This window comes from Macrotis lagotis, chromosome 5 (genome assembly GCF_037893015.1).
Source record: "Macrotis lagotis isolate mMagLag1 chromosome 5, bilby.v1.9.chrom.fasta, whole genome shotgun sequence".
NCBI lineage: Eukaryota > Metazoa > Chordata > Mammalia > Peramelemorphia > Peramelidae > Macrotis > Macrotis lagotis.
This window is the reverse complement of record NC_133662.1, coordinates 135514015-135527181: the sequence shown is the minus strand read 5'-3', so window position 1 is coordinate 135527181 and position 13167 is coordinate 135514015. Positions and strand designations below refer to the sequence as shown.

At 34.6% G+C, this 13167-nt stretch overlaps 1 protein-coding gene across 3 annotated transcripts in view; it reads left to right on the top strand.

The window, feature by feature from the left end:
• The window catches only part of PTPRK (protein tyrosine phosphatase receptor type K), a 721956-nt gene that overhangs the window by 689679 nt on the left and 19110 nt on the right, over positions 1-13167 (top strand). For all 3 annotated transcript variants that reach the window (XM_074187554.1, XM_074187553.1, XM_074187555.1), the window contains one exon: positions 7316-7470. In XM_074187554.1, coding sequence (XP_074043655.1) covers positions 7316-7470 — 155 coding nt within the window. The remainder of the gene's footprint in view (positions 1-7315; positions 7471-13167) is intronic.

Below are 13167 nucleotides of genomic sequence, written 5' to 3'. Positions count from 1 at the left end.
TGATGACATTTTGTATTAAAAGAATGTGTTTGATCCCAGAAACTTCTTTCTGAAACCATCTCATTGTTTTGAACTGTCCCCTCCCTCTAAAAAGGAAGACTACTTTTCATAAAAATACCAAGAACATGCTGTATTTTGACACTAAATATAGGTGAATTTGGAATAGATACAGCAAAATCTCTGATAGAAAGATTTTATTGCTACTAATGCTAAAGAAGATGAAGAATAAAAATAAAAGTGCTAGGGTGTGCTTCTCTAAAATGAGAAACACACACATTTTTACCTGAACAGTGGCTTCAGTTTCATCTCCTACATAGCCTGTGGATAAGAGTGTGCCCTTGGGACCTGCAAAAGAAAATGATTAAAGGTAGACTGGCAGAGAGACTTTCCAAGAGAGATAAATCATAAATTTCAGTGGTATCTGTAGAAAAAAATATGAACTTTGCCTTCTTCTTGCTAAAAGGCATATGTGCTCGTAAAAGGGGAAAATACTTTAACATGAAGATCTAAAATAGGGGTTCATTATTATGGTCAGGATGCATGTTGTAACCGGTCAGAGAGAGAGAGAGAGAGAGAGAGAGAGAGAGAGAGAGAGAGAGAGAGAGAGAGTGAACTTTGTGCTTTTCTAGAAGGGAACTTAAGGAAGACATTGTTAGGCTATGAATATATTTTTAAATAATATTTTATCAATGTTTTTTCTTTTTGTTAATTTTTTCTCCATTAGCAAATATTTGTTTTATCTCACTCCTACCTCTCCTTCACTGGAGAAATAAAAGGAAAATAAATATTCATCAATAAACAATTCCACACACATCTTAGACTTTGTTTTATTCCAAGTGCTATACTCTATATACCCAGGGGTAAATAGAAATGAATAAGGCATTGCCCTTGTCCTCAAGGAGCCTGAGGGCTGTTATTCACTCACTTGTCCAATAATTTCTATTCCTGTATCTCCATGTAGTTAGTCACCATTCTGACTCCAGATGTACAAATCTCCTTCAACCTTTTAAACTTAAAGTCTAATGTTAGTGATATTTCCATCACCTTTGACGCCTATAATATTTGCTCATCTTGGCAATGAGAACATGTTTGAATCCATGCAAATAGAGGCTGTTCCAGGTAATACAGATGCAAAATTAGAAAAGGGGAGAAGGAAAGAATCTTCCTAGTTTGGAACACTGGGAAATTGACTTGTCATCACTGAAGATATGTATGACATTTCTCTTACTCTATATGACAAAGTTCATTGTTAATTAGATTCCAGATGGAATCTTGTATTGACTGAAAACTTTTAAAGCCTCAGTCAGAAATAGTAGTGATTTCTAGATAATGATTTCGAGATAATAATTAACAGGTCTTTCACTTTGCTTCCTACTAATTAGACTTCTAAGCCTCCTCACCTAGTGGAGAAGTTGACTTCATCACAAATAGTACTTCCAGAGTACTATAAGAACATGTGCCTCAGAGAGTTCAGCAACCCAATACTCAATCAAATCATAGCCCCCCTCCACTAACATTAATGGGAAAAAAAAGGATAGGGGGAACAATAATAATAGCCAATCTCAATGATGAAGCTATGTTAAGGGCCCTTTTTTCTCTGCCTCTCCCAACATGATATAGTGAATGAAAACTCATCTCAAAGGCTGAAAATGTTAGGATCAACTTCTCCCTGAAAACAACTTCACCTGGGCAAGAAGTCTGGCATCCTCTTTAGGGCTGCTGACCACAGCTGTTTCTTTTTTTGCCTTACCTGGGGATGAGGTGTTTGCCTTACCCACTCTACCAACTAGGCATACTTGAGAGATCAGAATGATATATCAGATGAATCGTTTTCGAAATAGAATTTGCTGATGAGTATCAAATTTACAGCCCAGCCTGCATTAAAAAACCTTACTTTAGAGAAATAAAATTGACAAAATGCCTTATAAGCAAGAAACTTAAGAGATGAAACTTGAAATAATTTGACCTAGTATGAATTTCCAAATGACCAGTATTCCTTTGACCATTACATTGCAGCTCCATTGTTTGATATTCTATATTCAATATGATAAAGTTATTAGTGCTTATTGACTGGGATTAGCATGATAGAATATTTAATAAACAATTCTAACTAGTTAAGCAATGCCTTTTACTTATAAAGCATAAGAATCTGTCTTAAAGACTAGGCCTTTAAGAGAACAAATATATTTAGGTTACTGATGCTGTTCACTTTGTGTTCCATTGTAACAAGGGAAATTCAGATTTTTCATGTAGCAGCTGTGTACATATAATGCTGTTCTATGGTATATTATTTAGATTTCTGGTATTTAGCTAGAAAAGGCAATAATATAGAAATATGTATGAAATAAGAAAACATAAATATTGTTTTTAAAGATCATTCTCCAAGAATTGTCTCAGAAGTGTTACCCATGTTGCATATTAGTGTTATAAGTGGCTAATCAGAATGTTAATGTACAATACTAAGTATTAATTTTTAAATGTATTCTCAACTGTTCTCAGAGCAAGCAGTTGTAATTGAGCTCTTATAAATAGTTCACAGTAGGGTTGGAGTTTAGTGGGATATAATATTTTTGACACAAATGTTAATTTTTAAAAATAGATTCTGTGGTTCATCTGTGTTCTGCAAGCTGTGCAGCTATTTTGCCACTACCGTCTCAACAGGCTGCTTTAGCAAATGAGAAGAGAAAATAGGGAGCCATGTGTACAGAAAAGATTGCATTAATTTAGCCCCATGTATAAAGAAGGTTTCAAATATGAGCTCTTTTGCACAACATAATGCAGGAGGATGGTATAAGAGCAGTTTCAACTACACAAAATAGGAAAGAGCTCCACAAACTTTTCTGCCAAACCAGAACCTCCCAAGAGTATTGATAGATAAAAGTGGAAGGAGAAAAATGGTCAAGATTGGAACAGATATGTTTACATGTCTATAATTTTCAAGAGTGATAAAGGAGCTTAGCAGCTCAGTGTGCTTTATGAGGAAAAGAAAATGACATTAAAGTTAAAGGAGGCATCTAAACCACAACATGCACAAAGGGAAGAAATTCATATTGGGTGCAATATTGAAGAATTGATTTTCAAAGTAACTGAAATTTGAGAATAGTTAGTGAGGAGACTGGCAATATTATATTATTTTTAAAAATGTCATCAATAGGCCATCCATAACTAACAACCCTACTTGCCGACTTTTTCATCCCTAAAATCTGCATGCAGATAATATATGCATGAATTGTGGATAGCCCTGCTTGAAATATAAGATGATGAAAGGCAAATTTATGTAGCAGACTCCATCTTCAGACACCCAGTATTCCGAGAGCATTCTATCTCGTTCTCCATTCTTGGAATGCTCTCCATTAACTACTGACCTCCCTGGTTTCCTTTAAGTTTCAACTAAAGTCCCACCTTTTACCAGAAACCTTCCCCAAACCCTCTGAAAGTTCTAGTGTCTTCATCTATTACTTATTTCCTATATATCACAAATGTATTATGTAAACACATATATGTATGTATATACTTCCATATATGTATGTATCTTACTTTGTATGCATTTATTTGTAGTGTCTCTCCCAGTAGATTGTAATATCAAGGAGTGCAAGACCTGTCTTTTGTCTCTTTGAATCCCCAGTGCTTAGGGCAGTGTCTAGCACAAAAACGGTACTTCATAAATGCTCACTAATTGATTGAATGGTGTGAAGGATGCTAGGTTCTACTGAATTTATTATTTAATTGGGGGGGGGCATTTTACTAGGCCATAACAGAACAAAACTTAGCAAATGGATTTCTATCAATATGGTATAAAACAAGATTTCTTAAAAGATGCATCTCCATCAATAATTTGATTACTATTATCTGGTAAGACAGTAAAGAGAAGATATATATACTCACCAGATAAATATTCTAATTCTTGGAGGATACATTCTTCAGAGTCCAAATGGAATAGGTATCCCTGGTAGATGATGAAATTATGTTCCCATTTGGATTTGATATTGTGTTAATTGCATCAAGCACCAGAATATTCCTTGAATCAAGATCCCAGTCTATACACCACCACCCCCCAAAAAAAGCCTAAAAATATAAATGGGAAAAACCAAATGGATAGAGTGATTTTCAGAGCTCTTGGATCAAAAAACATGATCCTTAGATACCATTGTCTATACTGGATATATTACCAAACACCCCTAACACACACTAGTCCAGGAGAATGAATATTTGGCTTGTTTTTTGCTCCCTTTTGCTACTTTTTGACTTCCCCTGCTATCACTATTCATCAACCTCTCATTTTTTTACTTTAATTTTATCAGAATGTTTCACTCTATCTAGAGTTTATTTATTTGATCTCAGATCACTCTCTCTTCATTTACAAGGACTTCATTACCTAACACAAAATGTGGTTGTTGTACAATCTAACCCCTGTCTTTGTGTTAGGACAATTCAGCATATATACACTTTGGTGGTACATCAAGGACTTAATCTTGTTCTAAATTCTTTAATCTTGTTAACTCTTGTGACTTTACTTTGACTCTATCTCAACCACACTCAAAGGTGGGTCACACTTTTTATCTCACCATTGCCTAGTTCCATAGTCAAGAATCTTAATCCTCTTGTCATTCAGTTTTCTTAATCCTCCAAAACTTGTTCTTATTTCATAGTCACTTTTCCCCTCACTACTCTCCCAGGACATCACATCTACCTTGTCATTTTCCTTCTTTTATTCTGGACTCTATATTTGCCCAGTTCTATATTTTACTGAACTCTCATCTCTGATGTTTTGTTTCCTTGTTTTGTGACCAATTATGCCTTGACAAACACTCGCTTTAGATGCACTTGATGCTACTACTGAAGAATCCAAACAATCAAAAAGCATTTATTATAGTATTTGTGATGCATACTGTATACCTATATCCTAGGAATGCAAAGAAAAAGTAATAATAAAAATCATTGTCCTCAAGGATTTTACTTCTTTTGAGTGTGGCAGAGGGCAAATACATGCTCATTCAGGGATATGCTTAAAATTGATCATAAATGAATATAAGATAATTTCATAGGCCAGTAGAAACCAGAAGGCTCAAAAGGTTTCATGTAAAAGGACAGGCATTTAAGTTGTGCTTTGAAGGAAATTAGGGATTTTAAGGAGCAGAAAGAAAACGGGAATGCTACTGAAATGTGAGGAGGCCCAGGAACCTAAAGCAGAAAATGAAATTTCATGTTAGGAACAAGAAGACCAGTTTGTCTGGATCATAGAGTGTGAAAAATGGAAAAGTGTATGCTAGTTAGAAAGGCAGGTTGGAGCCCAGTTAATAAAAGGCCTTAAATTCCAAAAGATAGGGGGTTTGAACTTAATTCAACTAAAGTGTGTGTGTGTGTGTGTGTGTGTGTGTGTGTGTGTGTGTGTGTGTGTGTGTGTATAAGAAATTGATGTTAGATGTCCTCAACCATCATTTTGGCATGAGAATTCTTTATTTCTTCCCACATTGACTCTAACCCTTGTGGTCTAACTCCAAAAATTATCAATTTCAAATATTCCATCCAATGTTACCAGTGATTTCTAAGAGGCCAAATTCAGCAACCTTTTCTCAGTACTCATCCTGAATTTTCTTTGCTTTCTATGATTTCCTGAAACTTTTCTCTATTGGTTCTGCCTTTTTTTTGGATGTATTCTTACTCTTCTTTTTTTAAGGCAATGGAGTTAAATGACTTGCCCTGGATTACACAGCTAGGTAATTATTAAGTGCCTGAGATCGACCTTGAACTCAGGTCCAGTGCTCTTTCTACTGTGCCACCTAGTTGTCCTATTACTTTCCATTTTTTAAAAAATATCTCAGTTAAAATCTAAATTTCTAGTGAATATGAATTGTTTCTGTCATTACTTTTGCATCCCTACTATCTAAAAAAGTGTTAGGCACTTATTAGACATTTAGTAAATACATTTTGGTTGATCATCCATATCCCAGACCTTATGAAGCTCTGTTTACAATTTCTATACCTGTTTTCTTAGATACCTGATCACACCATGAATTTAATTGCCATCTCTCTGCAGATCCAACCATGATCTTTCTTCTGAATTTAAATTTCACCTCATTCATTTACCTATTCAGCATTTCCAACCAAAAGCCCCATAGGTACAACTCAACATGTCCAAAATTCATTATTGTTTCACCAACATAGCCACCCTTCCTGATTTTCCTATTTTTTTACCTCTAATAGTATTTTCCATTAAGCCACACAGATTTGTAACTCAATATATCCCTCATTTCCTCACTTTTCTTCACTTCTTATATCGAATCATTTCAGTCTTGTCAATACTTTGTACAACACTATCATCATCTTTGCCTCTTTATTTATATTTACATTTTAATTTTTAATAGTAATTTTAATCTTTTTTTCAAATTACATGTAAAGCTAGTTTTCAGCTTTCAGATTCTGAGTTCCTCATTTTTTACCTCCCTCCATATTCTCTCCCCTCTCCATGTTAACAAATAATCTGATATAGGTAATACATGTTCAATCACGTTTAACATCTTACTATATTAGTCATGTTGAGAAAGAAGAATCAGAACAAAATTGGGGAAAAAACAAACAAACCAGATTTATAAAATTGAAAATAGTATGCTTTGTCCTGCATTCAGAATCCACAGTTTTTTTTTTTCCTTTGAAAGTGTATGGCATTTTTCAATACAAGTCTTTTAAAATGTCTTTGTTCATTGAACTGCTGAGAAGAACTGTCTATCATAGTTGACCATCACACAATTTTGCTGTTAATATGTACAATTTTCTTTGGGTTCTGCTCACTTCATTCAGCATTAGTTCATGCAAATCTTTTCTGGTTTTTCTGAAATCTACCTACTCATGATTTCTTAAAGAATAATATATAGCACATTTGTTCTTTCATTCCCCAATTGATGTTATTCCTTCACTTTCCAATTCTTTGCCATCACAAAAAGAGCTTCTATGAATATTTTGGTTATGTAGGAATATTTTTTGATGCTATCTTTTTTAAATCTCTTTGGGATAAAGACCTAGCAACAGTATTGCTGTATCAACATTAAGAGAGGTTTAATGACTTCCCCAGGATCATTTGACTAGTTACATGTCAAAGACCAAACTATGAATTCATATTCTCTTAGGAAGTGCCTCATCCACCATTCTATTAGCCTGTGGGAAAGGGGGAATAAGCTTTTAGGCCATGATAGATCCTCATGGCCATTATCTTTTTTAAGTACAAAATATCATTTGAAGGCAAAATAGAATGTATTTTTGTCAGTTTTTATTGACTCTAGTATGTTAGATTGTGTTTTGGTGTTTTTGTCTTTCACAGAGAGGATATAATGAAATACGTGAAGTTAAACAGTTTCATTTTACTGGCTGGCCAGATCATGGTGTGCCATACCATGCCACAGGACTGTTGTCATTTATACGCCGGGTCAAGGTTTCTAATCCACCTAGTGCTGGGCCCATTGTGGTCCACTGCAGGTATGTATGGGCAGCAAATGGACTAGCAGCTTAATTTGTATTTTGTAAATAAGATTTAGCTCATTAATGTTCAAGAAAATCTTTGAATTTTCTTTAAAAGGTCTCATAGATAAGATTAAAGAATATTGATTTGGGGGCGGCTAGGTGGTGCGGTGGATAAAGCACCGGACCTGGAGTCAGGAGTACCTGGGTTCAAATCTGGTCTCAGACACTTAATAATTACCTAGCTTTGTGGCCTTGGGCAAGCCACTTAACCCCATTTGCCTTGCAAAAAAAAAAAGAATATTTATTTGAAGTATAGCTCTAGATGAAATATAAAATAAAGAATTCGTGTGTGAATGTATTTATCTCAGGGTGTGAACATATTTTTCATAAGCAAGTCAATGTGAATTGCCTCTCAATGGGAACATCTGTATTGTTTTCCTGTGAGTTTTGAAAATCCCATGCTGGATGAAATGGTTTGTTATATTAGACTATTTTCCCCCAAATCTAGTAAATCCCCAGTAGAACCTAGGCTTTTAAAACTCAATATGAGACACATAGTTACTAAATAGATACAGATTGTAGGAATTTGCACAGTAGAACAACTATTTTAAAAAATTGCTTCAGAGGACCTAGAAAAACAACATTAATGAGTTCCAACCGATATATAGAAGAGTAATGTGCACATTGTGTTCAGACTTTCTTATAGAAATTTAGTTTAAAACAAGTGTCAATAGCTATAGAGCACATATCATATAGCTTTATTTTCAGATGTCATCAGAAAATAAACCTAGCTTCTGCAGATCTTTTCCTACAAACCACAAGCTACTCTGGGGAACTTTTTGGTGGTATCTATTTTATCTTTTTTAAATATGCTATCAAAAGAATTACAATGAGACTATATGAAAGGGAAAGGAGAGTAAAAACTGAAACCAAAAAAATGGTAATGCAGGCAGGTTAAATACTATGTACCACTTTAAAAGATTTCAAGTCAAATATCCCCTAAAAACCCAATGAACTCTCCAATTCTCTTATCCCAAACCTTGGGAAAGGATTAAAGATTGTAAGGGAAGCATAAGAGAGTTTTCAAGAGAGCTCTTTTGAATTAAGATGATTGTTAGGACTATTTTGTCCAATTATATGCCAAAAAATTTGACAATCTAAATAAAATGAATGAATATCAACAAAATATAAATTATTTGGATTAACAAAAAGAAATAAAATACTTAAATAACCCAATATTATAAAAAGAAACTGAACAAGCTATGAATAGACTTCATAAGAATAAATCTCCAGGCAAAGCTAAGATGGCGGTATAAGGGCAGGAATTCCCAGAAACTCATATCCCCAAAAGTTCCAAAAGCCATAAATTTATGACTCTAGTTACAATTTAGAGGGGACATAACCCACAGAAAGACTGAGTGATACAATTTACTAGTCCAAGACAACTTAGAAGATCCTCAGAAAAGGTCTGTTCCACCAGGACCAGGGGCTAGAAAGAGTCTCAGCATAGCCAAGCTACAGCCATAGCAAAGCCAAGCCAAACCAGAGCAAACCAGCTCCAGCCAAAATAGCCCACGAGCACATGGGGCCCTGGACATCCTTGTGTCCATGATAATGGGGGAGGTTTCCAGAGTTCTCAGGGGACAGTTTGAAGGAGTAGCCCTACAGCGGGAACTCAGCTCTTCCAGAGCCCTCAGCTCACAGATGGTAAAGGGGTGGGGAGAGACTGCAGAGTCTCTGCTCTCCCTGGGGTGGGGCTCTGCTATTTGCCCAAACTCAGATCCAGGTCATAGTCTGGGGCTCCATACCACCACAGAGGAGCAGGGTTCCTCCTCATAGCTCCCAGGCAGAGGAGAGGGCTTGTGGTCATCCAAATACCAGAGTTCAGGCAAGAGAGCAGTCAGAGCCTCTCATTAGAACTTGGAAGAATTAAGGTCCCTGTAGGGTATCCCCAAAATGCCCCAAAACTTTGGAAGTGTAGTAAATCAGACTTGGGCTGAGGAAATGAGCAAGCAACAGGAAAAAGAAGAATCTGACCATAGAAAATTACTTTGGTCCCATGGAGGATCAAAATACACACTCAGAAGATGACACAGTTGAAACTTCTGTATCCAAAGCCTCTAAGAGAAATAGGAAATGGGCTCTATCTATGAACAAACTCAAAAAAGACTTTGAAAAACAAGTTGGGGGGCAACTAGGTGGTACAGTGGATAGAGCACCAGTCCTGGAGTCAGGAGGACCTGAATTCAAATTTGACCTCAGACACTTAATAATCGCCTATCTGTGTGACACTGGGCAAGTCATTCAAACCCCCCCATTGACTTAAAATAAATTTAAAAAAAATCAAATATTCAAATTCAGCCTCAGACTGTGTGACCTTGGGCAAATCACTTAACCCAGTTGCCTTAAATAAATGAAACTTAAAAAAAAGTATGTTGAAGAAAAAAGAAAAAACAAATAAGTAAGATAGAGGAAAAATTGGGAAAAGAAATGAGAAGGATGCAGGTAAATAATGAAAACCAAGCCAGCAGCTTGATGAAGGAGTTCCAAAAAAAATACTGAAGAAAATAACATGTTAAAAACCAATTTAGGCTAAATGGAAAAAGCAACCCAAAAAGGTAAATGAGTAGAAGAATGCCTTAAAAAACAGAATTGGTCAGCTGGAAAAGGAGATAAAAAAGATCTCTGAAAAAAAAAATAACACCTTCAGATGTAGAATGGGGCTAAGGAAAGCTTGACTTTGCAAGAAATCAAGAAAAAATAAAACAGACACAAAAGAATGAAAAACTAAAAGAAAAGTTGAAATATCTCATTGGAAAAACAACAACCTGGAAAACAGATCTAGAAGAAATAATTTAAAAATTATTGGGCTACCTGAAAGTCAGGATCAGGAAGGTCCAGGTCTTCATTTTTCAAGAAATAATCAAGCAAAATTCCCTTGATATCCTAGAAGCAGAAGTTAAATTAGAAATTGAAGGAATCCACTGATGATCAGAAAAAAGATCCCACCCCCCAAAAAAAACTACCAGGAATACTATAGCCAAATTTCAGAACTTGCTAGTCAAAGAGAAAACGCTACAAGCTGCCAGAAACAATTCAACTATGTTGTGCTACAGTCAGTATTACACAGAATTTGACAGCATCTACATTGAGGGCTCATGGGACTTGGACTATGATATTCTGGAAGGCAAAAGAATCAACTACCCAGCAAAACTGAACATCTCCTTTCAGGGGAAAAAATAGACTTTTCTTTTTTCTTTCTTCCTTTTTTTTTTAATGGACTTGCAATGAAAGAGGGGACTTTCAAACCTTCCTGTTGAAATGACCAGAACTGAACAGAAATTTTCTCTCCAAATAAAGATGCAACATAAAGGGGTTATACAGGAATAACTAATTATGAGGAATTTAATGATGTTGAACCACATGTACTCTTGTATGGGAAGAAGATACTGATAACTCATATTAACTTTCTCATTTATAAGAGCAGTTAGGTGGAGCATATATAGATAAGGCACAAGAGGGAATTGAATATAATGGTATAAGATGGAGTCAGTGGGTGATAAAGAAAAGAACTGAAGATAAAGGTATAAGATGGAGGCAGTGGCTATTTGGGTTTATCCAAGCTTTTGAAACAAAAACTGTTAGAAAACTAGAAAACTTGGTATTGATAACATCTTTCACTGTATACCAAGATAAGGAGAAAAGCCATACATCATTTATACCTAAAGAGCAATACCATAAACAATTTAAGAAAGTATGGAATAGTTTATCTGTCAGATTTACAGATAAGGGAAGAACTTAAGAACAAAGAAGATTAAGAGAACATTGCAAAATGTTAAATAAATCATTTTATTATCTAAATCTTAAAAAGTGAAACCAAAGCAACCAAAATTATGAGGAAAGCAGGAAACTGGAAAAAAATTGCAATAATTATTTCTGATAAAGAACTCATTTCTCAAATATGTATAAAACTGAGTCAAATGTCTAAAAATACAAGTCCGTTCAAAGGAAAAAAAGTTTTCAAACAAATCAAATTATTTATAGTCATATAAAATGTTCTAAATCACTCTTGATTACAAAAGATCTATCAGATTGACTAATATGATAGAAGAGGAAAATGTTGAACATTGGAGAGGATGGGGAAAAACTGGGATACTAATATATTGTTGATGGAGTTGTGAACTGATCCAGCATAGTAGAAAAATCTGGAAATATGCTCAAAGGGCTATAAAATTCTGCATGGCCTTTGATAAAGAAATTCCACTGTGATATTTATATCCCAAAGATATCCCAAAAAAGGGATAGCTTTTTTTTTTGAACAAAAATATATTTCATAGCTCTTTTTGAATAAGAATCGGAAATCATAGGGATGTTCTTCAGTCAGGGAATGGCTAAACCAGTTGTGGCATATGAGTGTAATGGAGTATTATTAATACTATAAGAAATGACAAGCAAGATGATTTTAGAAAATCTAGAAAGTTTTATATGAACTGATGATGGTGAGGTTAGTGAAGTGAACAGGACCAGGAGAACATCAGACACAATAGATGTTTATGTCCTTCATCAGTTCAATGAATTGCTGAAAGACTTAGATATTCTCAGCAATGAATGATCCAGGATACTCCTGAATTATTAGAGGATTAATAATGATATATATAATAATATCCACTTCTATTGTTTGGATATAGACTGAAGTATGCTATTTTTCACTTTTGTTTTTTTCTCTTTTATTCAAATCTTAGTCAAAATAACTAATTTGAAAATGTTTTACATAATTCAATTGTATAACCTATATCTGATTGCCATGGAGGGGGTCAAGGAGCAGGCAAGGAGGGAGAGAAGGATGGTATTAAGACCTCAAAACTTTATAAAATGTGAAAAATAAAAATATAGTTTCTTGTGAGGAAAAAAGAGAAAGCTCTTTTAATAGCATAAAGACTCTATTGCTTGAATTTCTGAAGAAGCAATTCTTTCAATCCAAACACTAGTAAAATAATGTTAATAGGCAAAGTTAAAAGATAAAGTAGCTTTTCAATGGAGGGATCTGTTGATTTGTCACAAAGTTTCACATTTTAGCAATTTCATGATCAAGGAAATGCTCTGAGATTCTCAGTTAAGTTTCTGTTTTTAGAGGTATCATTTTCCACTTTCAAGTCCAACTTTAGAAAAAAAAGTGAATTACAAGAAAACAGATTGACATAGGGAATTTAAGTCTTTTTCTCCAAAAGCTTCTATTATAAAACTAGAGAAGCATTATGGAGGAGGGAGAGTGGGTGGGGAGGGAGAAATCTATCACGCACTTAGTCATGCCTTTTGAGAAATGAAGTCACCATCTAACTGATCTTTTTTTCCTTCTCAGTGACACTTTTAATTCCTCTTCTGCCATCAGCTTTCCCACAGGGCCTTCTAATTCCATCAGTTTACTCAGGCCTAGTTGGCAGTAAATCTTTAAGCTTTAAGAACTTGGTCCTTTGTTTCATTATTTACAGTTTCCATCACATAATAGAAGGAAACCACAATATTCACAATTTTTGTCAATAATTGCCATTATTTAATTGTTTTTCTTTTACTTTTGAAGGTTTGAATTATTTTTAAAATATAAATATATATATATTTTAAAAAATATAAATGTATTCACTAATTTTTCTTTTCTTAGAGTGCAAAATTAGTTCAGTTGAAATGAAAGAGACCTGCTTATGATAATGTCACATT